The 12,258-nt window shown below is 47.7% G+C and overlaps 2 protein-coding genes across 2 annotated transcripts; one reads left to right on the top strand and one right to left on the bottom strand.

Moving 5' to 3' along the window:
• Positions 1–68: 68 nt before the first annotated feature.
• On the bottom strand, positions 69–5,155 carry F5B22DRAFT_610676 (DDHD domain-containing protein). Its single transcript, XM_047975228.1, has 8 exons — positions 4,272–5,155; positions 3,846–4,220; positions 3,428–3,689; positions 2,747–3,275; positions 2,455–2,687; positions 2,207–2,398; positions 1,027–2,101; positions 69–908 (listed from the first exon to the last, which is right to left on the bottom strand). The coding sequence occupies exons 1-8, from the start codon at positions 4,566–4,568 to the stop codon at positions 746–748; spliced, it is 3,126 nt and encodes a 1,041-aa protein (XP_047829792.1). The 5' UTR covers positions 4,569–5,155; the 3' UTR covers positions 69–745.
• A 287-nt stretch (positions 5,156–5,442) lies between these two features.
• On the top strand, positions 5,443–11,119 carry F5B22DRAFT_610668 (DNA-directed RNA polymerase III subunit RPC1). Its single transcript, XM_047975227.1, has 2 exons — positions 5,443–5,964; positions 6,030–11,119. Exons 1-2 carry the CDS (start codon positions 5,755–5,757, stop codon positions 10,566–10,568), a joined length of 4,749 nt encoding a protein of 1,582 aa, XP_047829791.1. The 5' UTR covers positions 5,443–5,754; the 3' UTR covers positions 10,569–11,119.
• Positions 11,120–12,258: the final 1,139 nt, after the last annotated feature.

Genomic DNA, 12,258 nt, shown 5'->3' with positions numbered 1-12,258 from the left:
TGAGATCATATACATAAGTTTCCCATATCATGACTTGAATCGTGAAGCACAGATTATTGATCTGCCACAATATCCGATGCTTATGCTATGTCGCAACTGATTGTGACGAGGATAGCCAGCGAAGTATAGATGATTATATTGTGCTCCCGGGGCAACAATCTCGAAATTGTGAGTTGAGAAAGCATCAGTGAGATGAGTGACGACAGGTACATACATAGACTTGATAACATCTGCGCACTAGTAATGTATTGTCTTCCATGGACATTTCTCATGCTAAGAACTCTCACACCTCGCGACACTATGCAGCCAATTGATTCAACGATAATCGACCAACAGATATATAGAGCTGATGATTTCTGCTCTACATGATCTATTCTCACGACTATTCTATGCCTCTTCTATCAAGTCTTCAGAATTCTTATATGCTCCAGCCAAGGGCGGTCTCATCGAACGCGCCGCAGGAGACAGATACACATTTCAGTGCTGATCCAACAGACCAATTCGCTAAGAACACCTGGTCTGTATAGCGGAGTATCTATCTGATTATTCCTATACATACACCAACTAGCCCGAAACTGGGCGCGGTATACATCTATCCAATCATCTATATGCAAATCCATCTATCATCCATGAGGGAAAGGCACAAAAAAAAAAGAGAAAGATTTGGTATGAGAAAATGGAAAGCAAAAGGCGAGGCGAGGCGAGCGTTGAGAATTCTTGACTAGATAGACAGTCTTCGTTTTGCTCACATGTATCGGTCCGGCTTGTTATGTCGAGGCTGATACATTCTAGATCGTGTCTCGCGATTACAGAGGAGCTGTGAACAAATGAAGTGATTGACGTCCTCGTCCTGCCAATAGCTCAGATGTGAGGCGATGGTATTCATCGGGTTGAAGTCAAGGGCACTCCTGCTCGATGGGTCAGCTTGACGGCAAAGTGAATGATGGAAGTTTAGAAGGCTGAAAAAACCATCCTCTTAAATCAAACGACGATGAACAGATGTAAAGATTATGGGGCTTCACTTACTCCTGGATAGTGTAATCAATACGCCCATTCCAATTGAGTGCTCGTACTTTCAATTCCTCTTTCCTCAGTTTCTGGGCCTTTAATTCCTCCGCTGCCCAAGCTGCACCTAGCTCTTGGCCTTCTTCGGCGCGACTTACGCTATCCTTATGTTCCTCTACCCTCTTTTTCTGAAAGCGGGCGTAGAGCGTCTCTAAATCGTCATCAATGAGAGTTGAGTCATGAGCAATGTTTCCACCAGGTGTACTGGGATCCGCGGATCTGGGAGTAGATGAATTTTGCCGCGCAAGTGCCTTTTTGCGGGCATCGGTTTTCTCCAGCTGCGCGGTAGCATTAGAGGCCCCTGCACTTGAAGCGGTGCCCTGGGGTAGAGCCGTGCCAGCACTGACTCCAGAAGAGGAAGTATTTGCTGGAGAATTTGCGGCATTGAAGTTGGCGATATCCGCATTTGTGAGCCCTAGGCTACCGCGGAGAAGACTACTAGCAATGCCTGCGCTGAAGCTTGACCATAAACCACTGACGCTCTGTCCCACTTTGACACCAATTCCAGATAAACCTTGCGGAGCCACCGCCCCAAATATGCCCTTTTTGGTGTATGGGAGAGCTTGTGGCTTCAGGGAAGACATCGCCGAGGAGACCAATGGTTCTAGCCTATATGCGATAGGATCTGATGGATGGAAAATATTGAACAGTTGTGCAACTTTTGGAGATGAGACAGAAAGGGGTAGGCCAGTAACAGCCGATAGCCTTTGTCCTGAAGGATTAGAGGTCGACATGAATGGATCCTCCATATATTCTGGAGTGAGGGGACTTTCCGAAGGCGCGGCATTTGGTTGATGTCTGGAGGCAATAGTTCGTCCTTTCAGCATCTGGAACAAGCCGACAGGCGAACCGAGGCAGTAAAGATCTTCAACATTAAAGTCAAACGTAAGTTCCTTTATGTCCTTAGAAGGTTCTGCGCGCTCCTGAGAAGGCCAAATTTTAAGAGGGTTACGTAGTGGCTCGACATTGCCGGCTGTCTGCTTTTGCCGACATAGTATGTCAAACATGATCGCTGATCCAAGGGAGTGGCCGATGACTGCGCCGTCTCAAATTAGTCTAGGGCCGAAAATAGCTTGTAAGTGTCGAGAAATTGTGTAATCCAAACCATAACGTGGAGAAACGATTGCTTAAGACCACTCACTATGAACTTTGCCCTTGAACTCTGGATTTCTATCACAGAAGAGTTTGTAAATCCTGTTTGATTCCTTCAAAACGATCTCCGTGATTTGTTCCCTATAGGCGCTCTGGTACAGAAGAACATCAAGCGCCAGGTCGGAAATGAGCGACCTTGCAAAAGCCATGCCCTCAACAGTGATATCTTCAAGAGAGGGATCTAGCGTCGTGTTAGCCTCTGTTACAAAGTCCCAACTAGCTGGATGTAGCACTAACATTCATCGTCTTCCTGTACCACGTCACCCAAATCCGTTTCGCCTTTCCTTTCTCGTCTTTTTGGAAAGTCAAGTAGATGCCTCCAGCAGACTGGTAAAACCTGAATTTTAGAATTTCCAGGCCCTTCCTGGCTATCGGAATTGAGCGCCTTTAGATCTTCAGAGTGAGCATAAACGCCTTTTAAAGTCTTTCGAAGCATATTAACATCATGGACAAAATTAACACTCTCCATTCTAAAGAATATAGATTAATTCTCTGCGACTGCTTTTGCGAAATGGGAAAATTTTCTTACCTCATACTCAGCATTTGACCAATGCCATGTGTTACCAGAACTAGATGCTCGATCTCGCGTCCCTGTGTCTCACCATCTTGACCTTGATAGTCATCCTGAATCTCTTGCTCCTCACGTAGCCTGATGTGTTCCTCTTGTTTTTCAGGATCACCGGCGCCTTCGATATAAGAGGATAAATGGCGCTTGAGTTGATTCTCCCTTCGTTCAATTTCCACTCTAGTGCCGCTTTCATCTCTCTCGTCACCCGTAGTACCTGGACGCGTGGTAGGCGGGGCAGATCGCCGCTTGAGCGACTTGTCTGGGTTGTCGTCCTCAGTTGGATGAGGCGGCAATGTTGCTGTTGTAGGTGTTGGAGGGCGTTTGATTTCCTTGTTTTTGCCTGACTCTGAATAGCCCCTTACGAGCTTGATCCCATTCATGTAACCCCCTCCAGCAAATCTTTGGTAGACTGTTGATGTCACCCAGCTGAATACGCCATCGGAGGATAGCCACGCAGTGCTTGAATCTTGGTAGGTAGCTACACTGTTCACTATTATCCTCAGAGTCAGTTATGGATATGGTTATAGGCATGATCGGTTTCAGAGAGGGCGAGTGGCTAGGCCCGGCTTTTCACTTGGAGATAGCTTTTACATCATGGTATTCTACCACAAATGAGATATGAGAGTCGCAAGCATTACTCACTGTATGTGCCAAAAAGCCGATATGTTTGTGGTTGATGAGCCGCTGGCGATTGTAGAGGCGGGGGTTTCACTGAGCCCTCCGCCTGTAACTTAGCCGTTGTCTTGAGATTTTCTGTTGACGCCTTGGGGGTAACATTCTGTAGGCCAGAATTGCTCCGCGTCCTATTCTCGGGATATGTCCAAGGCTTAGTCTTCAGATACCCTTCCTCGAGTTGGGCCGCTAAGTTCTCCTCGCAAGGCCTCAGTGATGAGCCTTCTTGATACTATTACACTTAACGTTAGCCATTATCGTCACCAAAGTTGCTATGTCTGCTCATGAGTTTCCGGACCTTGGGGGTGGGGGGTTGTTTCCGAGGCGATTGATTTCAGAGCGTAGTTTGCATAAGGTTTAAGCAACCAGAGCAAAAAGAGAGACTCACAAACCACGTGCCGCGACGAACCTCGTATATGGGGCCAAGCCAGTATACAGGGGCTAATTCACGACGCTCGATATTTACGTCGAATAGGAAATCTTCATTGACTGGAACTCGTAAGCCCGATGTAAAGGCATCCGAGTCTTTAGCGGGCTCGGTGATTAGCGGATCTTCCACTTGAGAGCGGCGGGAGCTAGAGCGTGTGCGCATATGTACACCTTTGCCACGACCAGTCTCCATCTCTTCCAATAACTTCTGGTACGCATTTTCAAGTGACCTGGAATCTACATTCGAAAATGCGGCAAACTTCTTCGGGATGGCTGGCTTGACATTATCCGGCTCCTTCTTGGTCTTCAACAATTGCGGCTTGCGCTTCGGGACCTGGAGATACGATTAGCGCCTCGGGACAAGTAACAGACCAGGAGCACAGACATCAACAGCGTGAAACCACAGGACATTCACTGAGGGGCAGTCGGCAGGATACTTCTTGAAGCTTTGACCATATAAGCTGTTTGTAGAATGATCATCTGCCTTTTGGGCCGGCTGCGCCGCTGGTTTCGGCCGGGGGGCTGAAGAGCTGTCCTTGGGTACTGGCGTGGTGCTTCGAGTCGTCCATGGATTTATAGACTCAACGGCACTAGCCAAATATGACTTTTCCGGCCTCTTCTCCGGCTTCTTTTCCCCATTTCCATCACCCGAGGTGACCGCATTGTCAGGACCTGTAGGCATTCTGCCGAAACGGCCGCGGGGCCAATTGAACACACTTCTATGTGGATAGACGGCTACGTTGGACGACTGGAGCAACGTATGCCGGCGGCGGAGTCAGATGCGAAATACAACCGTAGAATATTTCTTCAGCAATCTGATGTAGCTTGAAGAAAGAATGTTGCGGGGTTGGCTGAGGACGGATATATGGTCAGGGTCCGACGCCAACAACTATTGAAGAGGCAAGCATAAGCAGCCGAAGAAGACAACCAGCGTCAGAGATGCTCAAGAGGGCGAAGATACGGCCGATCTGCAGCTGCTACAGAGTAATCGTTTATTATTAATATGAAAAAGCATGGATGGATTGGTTGACCGGTGGTGGAAAGCTAGGTTAGCTCTGCTCAGGTCGGTAGTCGAGGTAGTGGCACGCATGCTGTACCGTACACGTGGTGATTGTCACATGGAAATGACACTATCAAGCCACCAGCACTCCAGTACTAAGGCACCAACTAGAGCACCATCTAGAACTTAAAAGTTAGGTAACGGTATTCAGCAGATGAAAAGCTATCCCTAGGCACATTATTTGCTTACTTAGATTTGCCCCGTTGGACAGTGGGCGGGTAAGACGTCACTTGGCATTCAGAGAGGTACCTAAAGGTAGGTGGTAGGTAGGTAGGTAAGGCAGCTAGGTGCCTCAGTTATAGGTACCTTAGTAGGTACCTGAAACTGGACTGATAGGGCTACCTGGGCTGTCAGTAGGTAGGTACTTGCAGCAGCCCCTCCTAACAGCCTCCCCGCTAAGCCCCGCACCAGGCGCGCTGCTTGCCGCTACGCTGTGCGGCAAACTAGAACGGTGGGGCACGACTGGATGACTCCCGACCAGAGCCAGACTTGGACCCAGCAAAATTTCAGTCGCAGACTTCATCTATCTTGTCAACCCATTTCCGCCTGCTCGACCGTAACGCCTCCTACGCTTGACCGTTGCCCGTGCTGCCCATGATAATCGCCATGACTATGGTATATCGCTTCCCATTGGATACTGTGCGGTAGCATACTACAGCTTCGAACGGATTGAGCCACAGAGCACTTCATCTAGTTAGATCGCGCGCGCGGAGCAACGCGATCGGCCGTCGCATTCAAGGCAAATCCTGCACCCAACCTTCGCTATTACGCACCCAAGCGAGTACCACTGCTCTATACAGCCGTCAAGATGGCGACAATGACGGAGACAAGTGCCACCGCGCCCATCAAGCACCAGGTAGTCGATAAGCTGCCCAAGCGATTCAAGAACCTAAAGTTTGGCATCCAATCCAACCAGGATATTGTCAACCAGGGCGTATTAGAAGTTTCTGATCGGTCTATGTATGATATTGATAAGGGGCGCGAGCCGACTCAAAATGGTGTGCTCGACAAGCGCTTGGTGAGTACTGCCCTTCAATTCAAGGAACCTGCGAACTCGTGCCTTCTGACATCTTGTTTCGTCAGGGAACTTCCAGCAAGACCGGAGTGTGCGCTACATGCAATGAGAGGCTGGCCGACTGCATCGGGCATTTTGGCCATGTACGGCTACCATTACCAGCGTTCCATATCGGCTATATCAAATTCACAATTACGATTCTTCAAAACATATGTAAGGATTGCTCTAGGGTGCTGTTAGTCGAACAAGAGCGTCGAGCGTACCTCAGGGAGCTGAGACGACCCAATATCGATAATATGAAACGCGTTGCAATCTGCAAAAAAATCAACGACCAGTGTAGGAAAACTAAACAGTGTCCATATTGCGGAGCTGTCAATGGTCAAATTCGCAAGGTTGGTGCTCTTAAGCTGGTTCACGATAAGTTTGTCGCATATAACAAATCTACTTCGGCGAAGAAGAAGCCGCCGCCAAGCAAAATAGAATTCGATAACTCCTTCATCGAAGCCAGGAAGCACGTCAATGATCTCGATAAACATTTGAGAAAGGCCTTCGAGGACCTAAACCCTCTTAGAGTCCTAAACCTCTTTAAACAGATCACCCCAGATGATTGCGAACTACTTGGCTTGAACCCTTCCGAAGGACGCCCAGAAATGTTTCTTTGGCAATACTTACCAGCGCCGCCTGTATGTATTCGACCATCAGTCGCCCAAGAAGGAGCAAGCAATGAAGATGACATAACAACTCGCCTCGGTGATATTGTGTTTGCCTGCGGTCTTATTCGCGCAGCATTACAGAAAGGCACCGCTTTGCAAACCATCATGGAGCAGTGGGAATTTCTACAGCTTCAGATAGCGGTATATGTGAACAGTGACGTTCCAGGACTTAGAGACAACGGAGTGACGAAGACAATGCGTGGTTTCTGTCAACGCCTGAAGGGGAAACAAGGGCGCTTCCGTGGCAATCTGTCAGGAAAGCGCGTTGACTTTTCAGGCAGAACTGTTATCTCCCCTGACCCGAATCTAGCAGTCAATGAAGTGGCGGTGCCAATGCTTGTCGCCAAGAATTTAACGTACCCTGAGAGAGCGCATCGCGACAATATCGCAAAACTAAGACAGTGCATTATCAACGGCCCCACCATCTGGCCAGGGGCACAAGCAATTCTCAAAGTCGATGGTGACCATCCGCCGTTCCGTGTGTCGCTCCGATTTGGCGATAAAGAGGCTGCTGCGAAGGAACTTCGTATTGGTGATATTGTTGAGCGCCACCTAGAGGATGGGGATATTGTTCTCTTCAATCGACAACCTTCACTTCACAAACTTAGTATCATGAGCCATCTCGTCAAGGTGCGGCCCTGGAGAACATTTCGTCTCAATGAATGTGCTTGTGGCCCCTATAACGCTGATTTTGATGGTGACGAGATGAACCTCCATGTACCTCAAACAGAAGAGGCTCGTGCTGAGGCCGTTACTTTGATGAGCGTCAAACATAACCTTGCAACGCCTAAAAACGGAGAGCCCATCATCGCAGCCACTCAGGACTTTATTACTGCATCGTATCTTTTGAGCAGCAAGGATATGTTCTTTGACCGAAGGACTTTCACATATATCGTCATGCAGATGATGGACGGTGATATGCACATTGACTTACCGCCCCCGGCCATTCTAGTCCCCAAACGATTATGGACGGGTAAACAAATTTTCAGCATGCTTATGAGACCCAACAAATCAAGTCCGATCAAAGTCAACCTGGATGCCAAATGTAAGCAGTACGTGGATCCTCCAGCAGCTCCTCCTGGCCACAGGAAGAGAGCTCCAGATATGTGCCCCAATGATGGCTGGCTTGTTGTTCGTAATTCAGAGGTTATGTGTGGCCGAATGGATAAATCCACCGTGGGAGCAGGCCAAAAAGACTCAGTATTCTACGTCATTCTGCGAGACTATGGCGCGGATGCAGCTGTGACTGCAATGAACCGACTCGCGAAGCTTTGTGCAAGAGTATTGACGAATCGAGGATTTTCAATTGGTATTGGAGATGTCTTTCCCACTACCGCTCTTACTATAGCGAAGGAGAAATTGTTCGTAGACGCTTACGCGGATTCGGATGATTTCATTAAACAGTTCAATGAGAATAGACTACAGAAGGCTACAGGATGCTCAATGGAAGAAACACTAGAAGCTAAGATCTCAGGTGTGCTGAACAAAGTTCGTCAGAATGCTGGTGAGCTTTGTATCAAGTCTCTGAGTCGGAACAACGCTCCTTTGGTCATGGCATCGTCAGGCTCCAAAGGTTCCACCATCAACGTTGCTCAAATGATCGCTGCCGTCGGCCAGCAAATTATTGCTGGCTCCCGTGTGGCTGACGGTTTTCAGGATCGAACTTTGCCACATTTTCACAAAAACACTCGCCATGCATCTGCTAAAGGTTTCGTGCGAAATAGCTTCTATACAGGGCTTGTGCCAACCGAGTTCCTGTTCCACGCTATATCAGGTCGAGAAGGTTTGGTTGATACTGCCGTCAAGACCGCAGAAACAGGATATATGTCGCGTCGCCTTATGAAATCGCTAGAAGATCTCTCTACAAAATATGATGATACGGTACGAACCTCGGGCGACGGCGTTGTCCAGTTCCAATTTGGAGCGGATAAACTAGATCCAGTCGATATGGAAGGAAAGGCTGTGCCTGTCAGTTTCGAACGTACGTTCTCCCATGCCGAAAATTTGACCTGGAGCAATTCAGATCGGGCTTTATTGCCTTTCGAAATACTCGCACTTTGTGATACAATGCTCAAGAAGGAACGTGATCGGTATCGAAGACGTGGCTTACTTCATGGAGAACCCCTCCAATACAATGATACGACGGATTACGGTGTGGATGAAAACGAGGGTGGCCGCAAGTTTCTCGAAACCATTCACCGGCATGTCAGAAGCCTGGCGGAACGATGTGCCAAATTTCGTGTTGCTGGTGGTCTTGATGGCATGCTGACCGCGCCTGATACCCGTTTCCTTCCACTCACAAGTAATGAGCGGGAAGCTCTTGCCACTCTTATATTTGATGTAGATCAAGCAAAGGCCAAGCAGCTGGAGAGGCTCAATATCTCTGATAAGAGTTGGCAAATCAGGAAGCTGGCAAAAATTAAGTCAGAGATGCATGAGTTCACATACGAAGACCTTCTGAACCTGAAACCGGTACTCGAGGACCTAGATTTTCAACGGCCTCCCAAAGCCAAGACCACTATCGAAAAGCAGGAATTTGCAAGGCTTTCGGAACTAAACGCAAGGCTTGACAGGCTAGATCTTGGGTACCTTGCACGAGTGGCATGCAGAATCGAAGAGGAAGAACATGAGTCCGTATCAAAGATGGCCTCGGAGAGAGCAGCCAAAGTGTCCGAGAAAACTCTTAGATATTTCATTGGACTGTGCCTGGAAAAATACAGCAAGGCACACGTCGAACCGGGGCATGCTGTTGGGGCTGTTGGTGCGCAGTCTATTGGCGAACCCGGAACTCAAATGACTTTAAAAACCTTCCATTTCGCCGGTGTAGCTGGCATGAGTATCACGCAGGGTGTCCCACGTATTAAGGAAATCATCAACGCGTCCAAGACGATCAGTACGCCAGTCATCAGCTGTCCTTTACAGAACCCTAAGAGTTTAGAGGCTGCCAAGATCGTCCGAGCGCGTATTGAGAAAACATGTGTTGAAGACGTCCTTCGCTACCTGGATGATGAATGGCAACCTCATCGTTCCTTCATTACGCTGCATATTGACACTGAAACATTGGAAGGCATGCATCTTGGAATCAAACTCGGCGATATTGTCAACGCGATTGCCAAGCAGAAAAAGCTCAAGATTCAGAAGACAGACATGCAAGTGTTCGAACAAGATGCGAGCATAGAAATCACTGTGAAGGCTTTAGATATAGACCCTTCTAAGCGAACAACAAGAACCAAAACTGCCACAGAGGTCATGGCTGATCTGTCCGTTCGCATCAGCCATCTCAAGCGTGTACTGCCTTTAGTTCCGATCTCTGGGTATCCCGAAGCTTCTCGAGCTATTGTTCAGCAGAGCGAGAAAGATTCTACAAATACTGTTTTGGTTGAGGGTTACGGTCTACGGCAATGTATGAATACAGAGGGAGTCCTTGGCACCAAGGTCATGACCAACAGCGTAATAGAATGTAGGGACATTCTAGGTATAGAAGCTGCGCGGACGACAATTGCTAAGGAAATCGGCGCCGTCATGGACATGATGAACATCGACCCCCGGCATATGCAGCTTCTCGCTGATGTAATGACCTACAAGGGCGAAATCCTGGGCATCACCCGTTTTGGTCTCTCCAAGATGCGCGATAGTGTGTTACAGCTCGCTTCGTTTGAGAAAACAGCAGACCATTTGTTTGACGCAGCATCGGCGATGAAGACAGATCCAATTGAAGGTGTCAGTGAAAAAATCATTATGGGAGAGACTATGTCAGTTGGTACCGGGGCATTCCAAGTTGTAAGGAGACTTAATTTACTTGATGAACATTTTACGACAATACCCACGGTGTTTGAAGATGCCTGGGCTCAGATCGAAGACAAGCCAACAAAACGAAGGAAAGGCGGCCTTTAGAGGGGAACTCGTCCGAGACATCTGTAAAAAAAAATGCAATCTCACATTTGATCCTAAACAATGGATTCATACTAGTTGATCCCCTAGTAAAACTTAGGAACACTCAATACCTAGTCTGCCAAGAACCAGAAAATGTGTGGAGCAATTCAATAGCTTGTTGTACGTATTATATACTATGTAGCTATACATTTTTTAGCCGATATGCTGCCCAACAAGGACTTCTTGACGTTTTGTATTATGAAATACTTTACTCGCGGCCGCTATGAGAATATGTTGCATCAACATCGAATATATCAATTCTTAAAACCAAGAGCTTGCACAAATAAAGCGTGGTTCCCGCTCGAGACGTGGACTTTGCATGTTGTATCACTCATCTATTTCTCTCATAATCACTAATAGTGAAAAATATTGCTATCGTTCTCAAGGTAATCAGAAACCAACTTATCCCGATCGGCCGTCAAGCACGGCGATTGATCGATTACAAGGTAGTATTCGGTATTACCCCTTATCGTCCGAGGGCTTGGAGAAGCTCCGTGGTTACCTTGATCGAGTCAATTGGACCTGGCTGCTGTCTCTCTTATCGACAACGGTCACCGGGACTACGGTTTTAAAAGGGCTGTTATTCGCTTGGTGGCTTTCCATATGCCGTGTGTTCATGTTTCATGTTTTCTACATGGCAATACTTCAGTTACGGCTAACCCTGAATTATGATCTGCTATTAACGATCGATAAGCGTCCCATTCGCTCGGTATCGACAGGGTGGGACTACGTGAACAAAAGTCCGCGGGGATCTACGAAATATCCTGTTTGATCAGATAGAGGTTGATGAATCAGAGCTGAAGGTACGTGCTGGTTGTTTGAAGTCGTATCTCGTAGAAGCTTCGGGAATTGATGCGGCTAGGTTCTCTCCTTCTCTAGAATGCATCGTGAACTAAGACCATGGTGAAGAATGCTTAAAACGTACGGTTTCGGTCTAATTGATAGTCGCTTTAACCTATGAAGCCAAGAGCTTATTCCCGGGTCACGGACCTATTAGAAGGTATGTGAAAGCAGACGTAATGTTATAGAGTATTAGTCATCATATTCGTAAAATATGATGCAACGGGAAGAGGTCGCAGCCGTTACCCAAAGAAGACCCGAGAAAGGAAAATGGTAGATCATTTGGATCGGGACCAAAATTTCTCAAAAACAGGAACGCGCGTGTTAGGGCTGCATAAGCAGTTTCAACGCTTCTCAAGCTTACCACGATTTTACCTAGTCTGTGTGATGGTACCGTAATGGCCGAATGCTGATTTTCACATTTCGAAGTTGCCCTTGACTGAATGTCAATGAACGTTGCGATGACTTTTGAGAAGAGCCCATTCTCCTAGCGCGATCGTGAGTCAACGACAAGCATACGATGGTACTCTTCATAGGCGAAGATACCTTTGACTTAGGCCCTGCGTCCTCATTCGTCCGTCCCCGATATCCGAAGGATTTGCTAATTCTCCGACTGGTCGATCCACTAAGCCCTATCGTAGGGTTTAATTGCAACGGTCCCATCCTCCAGGCTGCTGCTTACACAATCCTCAAGTGCTTCAGGTAATCCGATCGTACCCCTGGCGAAAGCTTGAATCGTAATCAGGTCCCTGCTCTTCCTGCAGTGTACCTTGCTTGAGTACCAACAATCTTTCGGCGACACATCTCACAC

Source organism: Xylaria bambusicola (genome assembly GCF_022495145.1).
Source record: "Xylaria bambusicola strain CBS 139988 unplaced genomic scaffold F5B22scaffold_27, whole genome shotgun sequence".
Lineage (NCBI taxonomy): Eukaryota > Fungi > Ascomycota > Sordariomycetes > Xylariales > Xylariaceae > Xylaria > Xylaria bambusicola.
This window is presented reverse-complemented; position numbering and strand designations above follow the sequence as displayed.